Genomic DNA, 12,849 nt, shown 5'->3' with positions numbered 1-12,849 from the left:
ATCACGTAACCAGGCGACCTTATATATCACCTTATGAAGACCAGCAGTATGCAGTTGAAACGTTGCGATCTTCAACCTAAGTGACTAATAGTACATCATGAGAGAAATGATTTATACTTTTTATTATTTTTATTTACCATCGCGATGAGCAATAACCACCTCTTTTATGACACAGTGGGAAAAGTTGCTTAAACACTCCTCATGACACTAAAGTAAGTCGTATCTTGCCAAAGCTACGGATCTTGAACCAAGGAAACAAAGAACTGACTTTTATTCTATGCCATGCGATGATTGACAAAAAAAAAAAAAAATTACACGAACATGTTATGTACATCTCTGAAGTCTCAGACAAACCAAACCCCCAGTTGACAATGTTTAAAAGCGTAAAAAGGAAAACGAAAAGTGTGCCTTGTTTAACATGCTTGCCAAACCCAAAATAATAGCAGCCAGCAGTTCCATCAACACTTTTGTTTTGAAGTTTGGCACAAAAACTCTGCCAGTGCTCCTTAAGTGGCGACAATGGCAGCCTTTCACTTCAGCATACACGTATTTTCACATCCCATTAAAGGATTATGCTAATCCCTGAGTATAAAAGGCCTTACCCTTGGATCACTCCTTATTACGACGCTACCATAAATGTCAAAACGTCGGGTTCTTCACCTTGACTTTGATACACTATTTAATTACTTTTCAAACTGGAGTATCACAACGCCACTTCAAATATCTGAGTATAAATTCCCATTAAGCTTATGCAAACCAAAGAAACAACTCACCATTTGCAGCATCTCTCGTTCATTTTTAAGTTGATCACATAATTTCATAACACCTTGCGCTTCTTCCACCTTTCCTTCACATCCAAGCTGTTCAACCTAAAATCAATCAACACGATCAGTCTCAAATCCAAATATTGCAAAGTATGATCAACTGAAAACAATGTGGGTTGAATTTTCCAATTTTCCAATGCACTGCATTTTTTTTTTTTGTAATTGGTAGCATTTGAATATTTCACAAGAATCTTCCATATGATAACGAATGCTTTTTGACAGACATTTAACAATAAAATTTCAGCGACAAAAATTTTGAACGATGTTTCAATGACTCGTTCATCATTTCCAAATTATAAAAACTAGTTCTTATATAGTAAGAATGTGTAGAAGTCATGCTGCGGCTGATTAAAGACTCTACAATGTAGAATGTAGAGGGTGTTGATTAAGTACTAAATAGTTTTGCTTTAATTGAGTCACACTGAGTGTTGAGTTTAGGTTTATTTGTTGGATGCAGACATTTCATAATTAGGTATTGAAGTTTCCCACAACCTTTCTTAAGGATGGGAAATTGTTCCTGAAGATCTTTGCTCTTCTGATTGTTTCCAATAGCGGAGTGCTAGTGTTCATCAATGACACATGGACAAATTGTTAAACACATGACTTCTACACACTCTTACTACATAAGAACTCGTTATACATATCCAACGTGACTTATACACACTCTTACTATATAAGAACTCGATATAAATTTTAGGTCTTTACTTTGTATGAATTACTTTTTGTAGTGATAATCAGTCTGTTTCCTAGCAAACAGGCTTGCATCAGGACGGCTCCTGCTTGCAATAAAGTGGCAAAGAGAGAAACCTGGAATTTGAACAGTGGAGTGGCAACAACAGAAGGGAAAGGAAAAGGAACTTAATGCAAGTGTCTAGTCGTTCTAACGCTGAACACTAACTGGGGACACTGTAAACTAGGATGAAAAATTAACGCAAATCAAGTCAAATGTTGATTTTCACTTCTAAATTTTATTGGAAACTATTACTGGTGTGCCGATTTTCGTGAAAGTTTCGCAGAAGAAAAGGATTGGCAATTTATCATTTGGAATAATAAGGAGGTACTAATCGATAACAAACCTGTTTATTATAGACAGTATTTTAGAGCTGGTATCATCTGTGCAAACGATCTTCACTTTGACGTTGGTAATTTAACTTCTTTTAATAGGATCACTTCACTAATAGATAAATGTAACTTTTTAACATTGACCGGATTACGCAATTCTGTACCGCCCAAATTAAGAAATCTCGATTCAAGTGTTATTTTCGATCTATCAAAACCTTCTTTCAAACATTCTGAATGCGTATTTGATGTATCTAAAGCAAAATCAAAACACTATTACACCCTCTTAGTTGGCGCTAAGGCTCGCCTTCCATACAATAGTATAAACTTGCTAAGGAATTTAATATTACTAAAGATCAACTTGAAAAATCTTATCATCTTCCACATGCTGTCACTTGTGAGCCTTACCTAAAGGCATTTCAATATAAAGCCCTAAATACAATTTTGTACACTAAGGATAAATTGTATAAGATCGGTTACATTGAAAACTATTATTGCTCTTTCAGCAACCATGAGAAGGAAACTTTATACCATCTTCTGTTTGCGAACTAGTCGTTGGAGAAACGACTTGTTGACGAAACAACCGGTTACCAACTTGCACGTGATCCCAAGTTGGACTGGAGCCAATGAAATCACACATAGTGTTTATCCACCCTGATCGACTCCTGATCTTGCACGTGATTCCAAGGTGGACTGGTGCCAATGAAATCGCACAATAGAAAAACACGTCGATTTGTGACTACGATGAAAAAAATAAAACGGAATTCGTCCACATCTTTAAAACGTGCTGCCTACAGCATGCCACGTAAAAATCGGAAACCAAGATGTCAACTATGGAAAGCCAAATGGGGCAAAATTCAGGAACCAAAATTGGCTTCACATTCAACAAGTTTCCTATCAAGGCCAAGACAGATATCAATCAAGTTCAACAAAGTCAAGTGACGTTCAATGGATTTTTTCTCAAGGTCAAGACATAATTTTAAGCAAGCTCAACAAAATTAAGTCATCGCATTCAACAAATTTCTTTCAAGCCCAAGAGATGTTTGAGGCAAGCCCAAGAAAGAACTTAAATCACTTTCACCGAAAGAATTATCTTAGTTTCAGGCATCGTTCCATATCAACACCATATTAATCAAACCACCATGCAAGTTGTTTCAATCACTACCTCGTATACTACAGTATTCCGAAGTACACATATGCAATTCAATATTTTTCCCGCCAAACAATGAAGATGGCTGCAGACCCCGTAGAATGGAGAAAAATTGATCCATTTTATGACTAATTATGAAGACTAGTTATTTGAAGGGAGTACGCCCTGCTTGCTCTTCAGCAAGTCATATATAAATCGAGGCAAGACTAAAGTGTTTTTAAGAAGTATTTAATACGGGTGCGAGTGCTTCATTGGATTTTCAAACGAAAGAAAACACTTGAAACCATGAGGCTGCAGGCCGAGTGGTTTAAATGTTTTCATGCGGTTGGAAATCCAATGAAGCACGACGCACAAGTTTTTGAAATTACTTCTCCAACAAAAGAAATTACAATTTCAATCACTTTTTTCAAGTCAAATATTTTTTGTCCAGCTCACAGTTGCTCAGATGCATGTGAGAGCTGTGAGCAAGCACTCATTGGCATTAATTGATTTCAAAACACGTGTGTTTGAAATTCATTTGGCGAATCGACAAGTAGTTTTTCATCTGGGTTCAAACTCGTCCGCGTGACCAGAATGGGGTGTTGCAATTGGCTTATTAACTTATGAATCCTTAATGCCTTTCAGAATTTTCCCTTCTATAACACGAAGGACTATTTTCAAAAGAACTGGGTGCTCACACCAGCTCAATAAATCTACTCGTCTGTTGTTCAATCGTCGCTGTTGTTGTGTGTTTATTGCATCAATTTTTTTTCCTGGTCTTTTTGTTAATTTTTGAAGCAAATCTGTGATTAAGTTGGCTACATACATGGTAAACCTTTTACATCTTTATCATAAAAGCCAACTTTCAATCTGTAATTTCTTAATGGGACATTGGCGGTTCCCCATTGACGAGTAAAATTGTCTGGGATTAGACAGAGTAAAACACAAAGTCTGGCCGGTTCATGCTGGTTTGGGAGTCAAAGGGTCAATTCATAAAGGTCCAATTTGTATTAAATAAAAAAGACTAGACTGTGCTTTCGTTGTGAAAGAAATTCTCAACAACATTCATAGTCTGTTTTTACAGAATGGGCAAGAAGAAAGGAAACTCAAACAGGTTTTCCCTGTGGCGAACCTGGCAAATTGTTCATTACAATTCCCAAAAGTTGGGTAAGTGGTCGGCCGGGTACGCTAAAGTTTGAAATCAACGCGGATGTTCTCCTTCAATTGCGGTCGTTTCACCTGGAACCGACAAATGCAGATATGGTCCTTGTACCAGGGTGCGCTATAAGAAGGCGTTAAGAAGGAGTGTTGTTGAATATGGTTTACAGGAAACAACAGGATTTTCTGAATTGTCTGATGAACGAATTGACTTATGCCAAACAGTTTATTGAAGAGCACGGGAGTCTTATGGGTTTTTTCATAGTCCAAGGTTTCCTATAAAAGTCACTTGGCTCCAGACTACAGCTCCCCAAAGTAAGGGCAACTATGTAAATCCGCATAATTCCCGCATCAGATGGGCTATTGTTTCAAGATGAGCGCATTCAGTGCAAGGTCACCCGAAGTGAAGGAGCCCAGATTCCGGAATCCACTGTATGGAATCCAGAAATGACAGATTTTGATCGTATATCATATCTGTTCGTGATTGCCCTCGACTATGCCTTGCGGGAAGTGATAAACGGTTGTGAGGAAGAATTCGGATTCACTATCCAAGGCGGAGCAGACATGTCGGTCCTGTCACAATAGCGGACCTTGACTTTGCCGACGATATTGCCCTGACAAGCGACACGTTTGAACAAGCTGAAGATCTACTCAATAGCGTAGAGGATCAATGCGGGAAGCTGGGATTGACCCTGAACTCAAAAAAGACCGTGGTTGTACCCTTTAACATCCCAGGCAACGCAGAGCTCACCACGCTTAGTGGTGAAGTAGTAGGCGTCAAGGAAGACTTCAAGTATCTCTCTTCATAAATCAGCTCGACTGGGAAAGATATTGACGTGAGGAAGGCACAGGCCTGGCGTGCCCTAGATAAGCTGAATAACATCTGGCACTCAAATATATCGAACGCCTTAAAAAGGAGGATCTTCGTGGCCTCGGTCAAGTCTATGCTCACTTACGGAGGTGAGGCCTGGACATTAATGGTTCGGGACAAGTCAAGACTTGACGGTTGCTACACACGCATGCTTAGGAAACTGCTCAACGTCACCTGGCAAGACCGGATTCCCAATGAGGTGCTTTACGGAGGCCTTCCACCGCTTTCAACAAAGATTCAAACATGACGACTGCCACTATTGGTGGTTCCCGAGGAGACTCGACTTGATGATGATGATGGATCCATTTCGGTGGAACCCGTGAGTTTGGAAACCGGAATATACGACTCAGGATCCAGGACCACTATTTGGGATCTGGAATCCGAGAGCCACCTGGATTCCTTTACATAGGGCGAGCAAGAGGTCAATACTTCCGGAACAGTATACAAGGTAGTTGTTGAAACAACTTGCAATGTGGGTTAATTTTCTTTGTTGGCAGTGTCTGGGGTAGTTGTTGACAAAATAGTTCGGTTGTTTGATGCAAGAGTTTGGTTACCTTGAGCGCGATGACAATTGCTGCTTGATCTTGAAGGTCCAAGTTGTCACATGCCAATTAATTATTTTGGTGTCGATATGGAACCAAGCCCGAAACTAAGATAATTCTTCCGTTGAAAGTAATAAAGTTCATTCTTAAGCTTGACTCAAACGTCTCTTGGCCTTGAAAGAAAATTTGTTGAACGTGATGAATTAATTTTGTTGAGCTTGCTTAAAATTATTCTGAAAACGTATATTTCAAACATGCCTTGTGTAATAAGGATACCTCTGTGCCTCCACAAAATAATACTAATAAAACACTGAAATCCCTTATCAGATCCTATCCAGATACAGTAACCATGTGTTTGATAGCCTCGAATAGGAAGTATTTCATTGTAACTAATTGTGATAAATTGCTTTTGTCCGATTATCTGTTGCCTTTTTACGGTTTAATGTCATGTGGCTGGACATTGGGACTGCACACCCAGTTTGAACTAACCAAATATCCTGTGGTCTTCAGAAACAAATTCACTATATTTTCATTGTTGTTCTTTGCTCCTTTTTTTTTTTGATTTTGTTGTTTTGAAGGGGATTTCATCGTGTACGTGTTACCATGTAGAGTCGTGGCGGCCATTGAGCTGGACGCTGACAAATCGAGAGATTCAGTCTCCTCAAGAAAGCAAAAGAAGAGCAGTCAAAATACCAATACAGCATCTACCATCAAGAGAAACTTTTTAAGACGTGAGTTCATGAGAAATTCGACGTATGGATCAAGGTCCATTTTGGTATTTCATTTCTTGTGAGTTGCTTAAATGTTAGTGACCACCACATCATTATTTGTTGATGACACATTTACTATCTTCGCTCTACAATGTCTATTTGAATATTTTGAAGAAAAAGCTGCATTTAGACGATAGGAACTGGGTGCACTCATTACGTTTACTTGTTGCACGAATTATAAAACCGCAAGCGGTGAGTAAAACATGGGATGAATTTTTTCGCTGCTTGTTGTCTTTTGACTTCAAAGTCGTCTCTTGGAAATAAATCCACTTTCTTTGAGCTTTGAAATGGCATGTTAATCTTGAAAATATGTCTAGTTTATCGCAGAGAAAAAAAATATTTATGTGTGAGTGCTTGAACCGCCAACAGTGTTCCCGGTCACACTTCACTGAATTCAGCTGTCGCGCAGAAAACAAACATCACATCATATTTGTGTTCGATTTCATTTCTTGGTCTCCAAATCAGCGATAATAGATAAATTTGCATTTTAGTGACTTTCTAAAGCCGTATTTAGTCTAGACTTAAACAGAAAAAGCAAAAAAATTAACGTCTGTTAAAATCTCTGCGTGTGAAAAATACTGCGCATGCCATTGCATGACACTGCCCCTTTAACTTATGTGAAGTTGTTTAATATTAATTTTGATGTGCCTTAAACACTGTTGTATAAGCCAGATTCACAGCAGAGCACCATAGTATCCTATTTCATAACACTCAATTACTCACGCTCATTGTTATTAAGATATGGCAAAATTGATCTACGTGCTAACCAGCTCCGTTTCCACAATACCTACTACAAGGCAATACACAGAAGACCCCCAAACAGCCCCTTAAACCTCCCATCCTTATCACCCAACTCTCACCCAAACTCACTTTAGAGGGTTAATTATAAACAAGATTTTATTCTAAGGAAAATATTTACTTTTCCGGAAGCGATCTTTTCCCTGTTGTGGGAGAAGGAAAGGCACAGACGAAACGTTTTAAAACATTGATGTCATTCCACCCAGCCGTGACAGCAGGCATGTCTACTGCCGATAATCGAGCCGATGCCCCCATCGGATTAACAACTTTGGCCAATTGCAAGTAATCTAAAAAGCAGTATGTCGTCATGTCCACCAAACATGATCCATGATTTCTGACAACTCAGCTCCTGACAATGCCAGGGTTATGGCACACCCGGCTCTAAAGCCATGAAGAGTTTCCCCATCATCTGACCCCATCTCCCTTAGGTATCCGTTAAGAGAGCCTCCGCCGCAGTTGAGCTGAATGGTGCATCAAGTATGCCCTCTTGAGGAGCAGATGGGTGAAACAGATATCCCCTCGTTAAATCGATCCTTAGTTGCTGAGCCACTGCCATACAATGTTCTACCGGTATTCCCCTAACAGGACAGATCCTTGTTTGTGGGTTTCGTTTGATCCCAAAGACATTATCATCACCGTTTCTGAAGGTTTTGCCCCACACGTGGTTAAACAGGAAACCATCATCATTCAGCAATCTCAAAATTTCAGGTACCTTCACTAGGCCCATATCTCCAGGCCTATCACCACTAAAAAATACCGCCTTAAAATACGCCTGGTCCCTTGCGAGAATAAAATGCTGTGCAGGTTTCTATCAATGTAGTCAGATAATTGAGAAAGTTTGTCCACAAAAAATGGGGAAGCTTGTTTTGGCGTTACTCTTGCCTGTAGCTGCTCAGCCGTAAGTAAACGGAGATAGTCCTTAACAGACTTATCTGCAGCTGGGTTTCCAAAGCCAAGGCGTCTATCCCATTCCCCGTCACGCCCAAAAGAGTGGAAGATCGCCCGTAATTTACCAATATACAAGTCTACAGTGGGGCAACCACAGTCAAATGTGCCTCTCTTCCATAGATGAGGGCACCCGTTACGATGAACCTGGGTTTTCCCATTCTTGTCTTTATGTACCAAGAAACGGCAAAAAATATCGCGTGGTGTAACAGTTGACACGGTAATAGAGCCTGGCAGACAGGAGAGTAAATTTTCTAATTCCCTTTGAAGCCAAGCTTTTTGCTTAGAGTAACAAGTTGCTTGGTCAAACAAGGCCAACTGGCGAAGACGATTGTCAATAGCGTTCACATCCACACCCAAAGGCATACTAGTCCTGTTGTTTAAAGCTCTTCTTTTATAGCTGCATCGGTGGCAAAAGTGGAAGTAGGAATCATTGGAATAGCTACAATTTGGACATCTCACAGAAGGAGTGAACAGCTTTGCAACCAGAGGTAAATCCTAGTAAAAGGAAGGAAAGGAAACGTTCATACAAGAGACATTAAAGTTTTATTCCATCATAGTATACAATACTTGCAAAACTTTCACTTGCCGCAGGGCAAGATGAAATTTACAAAACAATTGCAAATGCGTTTATAGTACCGTAATACTGTTCAAAGTCAATTACAAGATATGTACTAATATGTCTAACATTGCACACCAAAAGCCCAGAGGTCCCCGGCGATCCCTGGACGGCGACTCCACCTTTGTTTGGAAGGTAGCAGAAGTGCTCCAACCTCCCCCTTCACTGCTAGTCTACATGATTTTCTGGCACAACTCTTAATAAGAGGCCACCAATACGTTTTAAACATCCAAGGTTATGACCGTGCACGACCACGGTCATAGCAGGACAAGACCCATCAGAGAAAGAGGCGGAAAGAAGGGACTCCACTTGATAGATCCTGTGCAAAGAAACTGACCCAAGACTGCGGCGACGGGTGGGGCGTAAAATGCGGTAAGGGCGAGCCATCCTGGTCTGTCATTGAGTTTGAGTCAAGTGCCATCAAGGACCACCAAACTCCTCTTGTAACCTTTGCTATAACATCGGCGGAAGTTTGCAAATAAAGGGTTGTATCTCTTGCTAAGGAGATGCAGATATCATGTTTATCTCTCCAGGGAAGTGGGTCATCCCACGCGCGCAGGAAAAGCCAATGAAAGATTTCCTCCCTCAATGCGTCATGTAACTTGATAGGTCTGGATGTGCGTAGGGCCTTGGAAATAGCATTATTCATCTCTCTAGTAAACAGAAGTGCTCCTGGGACCACCAGTAAAATGACACACATTTGCCCACCAAATGCTGGAGGCTTTTGGCGGAGACCATTGAACATGTGAGGGTTTGTTCAATAAGATCAAGAAACTTCTCCTTCTTTTCGGGGATAAGATGGAATACCTCCTGAGAGGAGTCGCACAGGAAACCCAAATATGGGACAATCTTCCGAGGCAACAGGATGGATTTTGACAAACCAAGAAAATATCCTAGCCTGATCAGAGGATAAGCTACCAAAAAAATAAGCTGACTTCGCAGCTGTTAAATCATGTTCAGGGAGATTTGCAAGGTTTGCATAGGCTCCTTGGTTGGGCAGAATCTGAAGCTGGCCATTGTGCCGGTCATCGATGTACAATGAACAAGGTATCCCTATTGATTGCAAGAAATTAGATACCACCAGACCAGTGGAGTGATATACAAAAGGGGATACCTTCCAGCCAAAAGGCAGGGACGAAGTACCACCCACCCCACTGTATACCAAAGATTCTACTTTCCACGGACAAGAGATGGTCATACCCAGACTTGTCATCAAGTATCGTTTGATACGTATGACGCCCCACACATTGTGGTTAAACCGAACGGGTATCCAACTTCAAAGGCATATCCCTCATCCATATATTTAAAAAACGAGCGCCATGGCATAGTCTTGGGTTTTGTGGGCTCCACAGTCAGAGGAAGGACCAGATGGGGTGGTTCAACACGAAATACTAGTCCTAAAATGTTCAGAAGGTGGATAATCCGAACTGTACTGTTTCCCCTTAAAACTGCAAGAGAAGGGTTGGAAATATTCAAAAATAGAGACTATCTTTTATCCATTTTAAGACCTGAACTTGTTGAGCGGAGGGGGAAATGCCGATTACCTGCCATTGATGGTAGCAATTGTGAACCTCCCCAGCACGAAAATTAGCAGGATCTCTAAACCGTAATGTTGCAGGGTCTCCAAGTCTATCTTCATGGCAAATCCGGTCAATTTCTTCTCTCGAAAGCCCTAAGACTGCCACCCCAGTGCCGACCCCAACTGAGTTCCCCAGCCAGTCAACCCAATTAATTGACTTTGGAGAATACTGAGTGTAAGCATGAAGTTTCCCTTCAAATTCGCACTCCCAATCCCAAGTCAGATGACAAGAATTCTGAGAAAGGAAGGGAAAACATTCCGATCACAAATACGAATAAATGACAGAATGTCAGTGGGGGAACCCAAGGGGTCAGCAAGGGGTGACAGTCATGACCCAGCATAAGCGGGGGAGAGAAATTTTGGTTTTATAGCCATGACATCATCAACCGTCCGTACGTACGTACATCACTTCATGTATGCCAACGTGACCAGTATCATGCTAGTTTCAGCATACATCTTTGACATTGGACATTGCTCAATTGACGCCTGTCGAAACAAGGTATCCGCTGACCAGTATCACATGACCATATCGATGGCTCAATCATAGAGCTCACCGCGGCCAGCTTTTCTTTTAAAGTCAACCACTGACCAGGTACTGGTTTTCGATTGGATTGCAGGCTCAACCGAGGTTAACTCACCTAAACATAAGCACAGCTTTATTTTTCGCACACTTTCTGTGGCTCGACGCGGCTACACGGCCATACTCCGTCAACGCTTTTCGTGTTCAGGTGGAAACGGTTTGGAAAATGTTTTCTTCCTGCAATTTTCGCTGATTCAATTCAGTTTGACATATCATGAGAGCTGTCGTCCACACTGAGGCTACGCAGTTATTCAAGTCAAGGATCGGAGGGATATAAACTTAAAGCTGAGTGTTTATTTTTAATTTGCTTAGAGCTGCTTTTTTCTCTGTATTGCAATTTTCTAGAAGCTCTGATAAGGTTACATGATGTCTGGAGGACCTATGGCTAGAACAGAAATGAAAGGAGAGCGAAAGAGAAAGACAAAAACAAAACAGAATACCAGTAATAGCTCATACTTACTTACTCCACAAATTCTTTCCTTGGGCACTACAGTATGGGGCCCAGTTTTCGGCCACAAAAAACATAAACTTGTATTTTCTTACCTTGGAATAACCGTAAGGACTTGAAATTTCACAGACAACTAGCTTCAGCATTTATTTCACACATGTAAAGCTATCGACTGCTCAACGCTGTTTTGTCCCGAGTTATAACGAAAATGGAGGCTTCGTTCGTGGGCCCAGTTATCAGCCAACGGGCCGGCCCACTTCTCGGCCACAAAAGAGTGCGCTCTATTCCTCAGAACAAATAACGCTTTATTAGTGGAGCTGCCCGCGCGTGGAGCACCATTGTTAACAAAATATGGTAATCCATCGATGTGAGAAATCTTGGTTTTACAACCGTGATGTCATCAACCGTCCGTACATACGTACATACGTACGTCCACCCCTCCATGCCTGGAGGACCTATGTCTAGAACAGAAACGAAAGGACTGAGCAAAAGAGGACGACAACGACAAAACAGAATACCAGTAATAGCTCATACTTAGCAAAAAAATTCTTTCCTTGGGCACTAAACCGTTCGTTATTTTTATGGATGCGTTATTTAAAGTGGCTGCGTATCTTTAAAAGGTGGCTTAACCGGTTCTTTCTTTTTTCAGGAATGAAAATCGAATGTCAACTGGAATTAAATAACAATTATCTGTACTCTTTTGGACATAAAGAAAACGTTGATTTCTTTGTTTGTTTGTTTGTTTGTTTTTTAATCCGTTTGCCCAACTGGTTTTCGTTGTGCCTCGACAGTGACAAGAAAATTTTGCCCTTATGTTATAAACACGTATTCGCAATGAGTTCTTGTTAAATTAGGGTGAAATCTCAGTAGCTTGTGTTTTGAGAAGTTTGTGTAAAGCACCTAAACTTTATTTAAGTGTTGGAGCGGATCTTGTTTGAAGTTCTTCCTTTCTTGATTGCATTGCCGTAGTTTGCTGATTCTTGTTCCAAGACAACCTGGCGTGTTTCAATGAAATAATCAAAACTGTGAATGATCTCTTTTTCAGAGACAAAGTGGAATAAAGTACATCAGTAAAACTCTTCTTTGACCTTGAACTGACAAAGTTTTTTTTATGGCTTTTAATTTTAGCGCGATTCCTATTCGCTGGCTATTGACTCGTTGACTGTGAAATCGGTTTTTCCTTTTCCATTTGCTCACTGAGGGTGTGCCAAACTGGTGAATTCCAAAGTAAATTTCACTCAAAAAACCGATACCGTACTCATCGCTTCGTGATTCATGCGACATCGGCTTTTAGCGTAAAATGTACCGTAGAATTATAAGATGCCCCCTGAGTTTGAAAGCTCAAGATTTGGAGAAAAAATAAATCTTGTGAAAATTCCACCCTGAGGCACATGTATTTCATTCTCTGAACGTATTAACTTACAGTGCATATAAAAGATTTTTTTTTTAATTTGCTTGATCTCACCGGCACTTTTAAGGATGTGCGCACCCATTGCTATTGCGCATTTTTTCGCACAGGTCACGCAC

General features: G+C 40.7%; 1 protein-coding gene across 1 annotated transcript in view; it reads right to left on the bottom strand.

Annotated features, from left to right (window-relative positions):
• Positions 1-701: 701 nt before the first annotated feature.
• LOC137970115 (luc7-like protein 3) overlaps positions 702-12,849 on the bottom strand; it is a 44,790-nt gene continuing 32,642 nt past the window's right edge. The window contains exon 6 of the mRNA XM_068816594.1: positions 702-869. Within this exon, the coding sequence (XP_068672695.1) occupies positions 717-869 (153 nt within the window). The 3' untranslated portion in view covers positions 702-716. The remainder of the gene's footprint in view (positions 870-12,849) is intronic.

This window comes from Montipora foliosa, chromosome 9, assembly GCF_036669935.1.
Source record: "Montipora foliosa isolate CH-2021 chromosome 9, ASM3666993v2, whole genome shotgun sequence".
NCBI classification, from domain to species: Eukaryota; Metazoa; Cnidaria; class Anthozoa; order Scleractinia; family Acroporidae; genus Montipora; species Montipora foliosa.
Note: the sequence above shows the minus strand (reverse complement) of the source record. Positions and strands in the feature narration are given on the sequence as shown.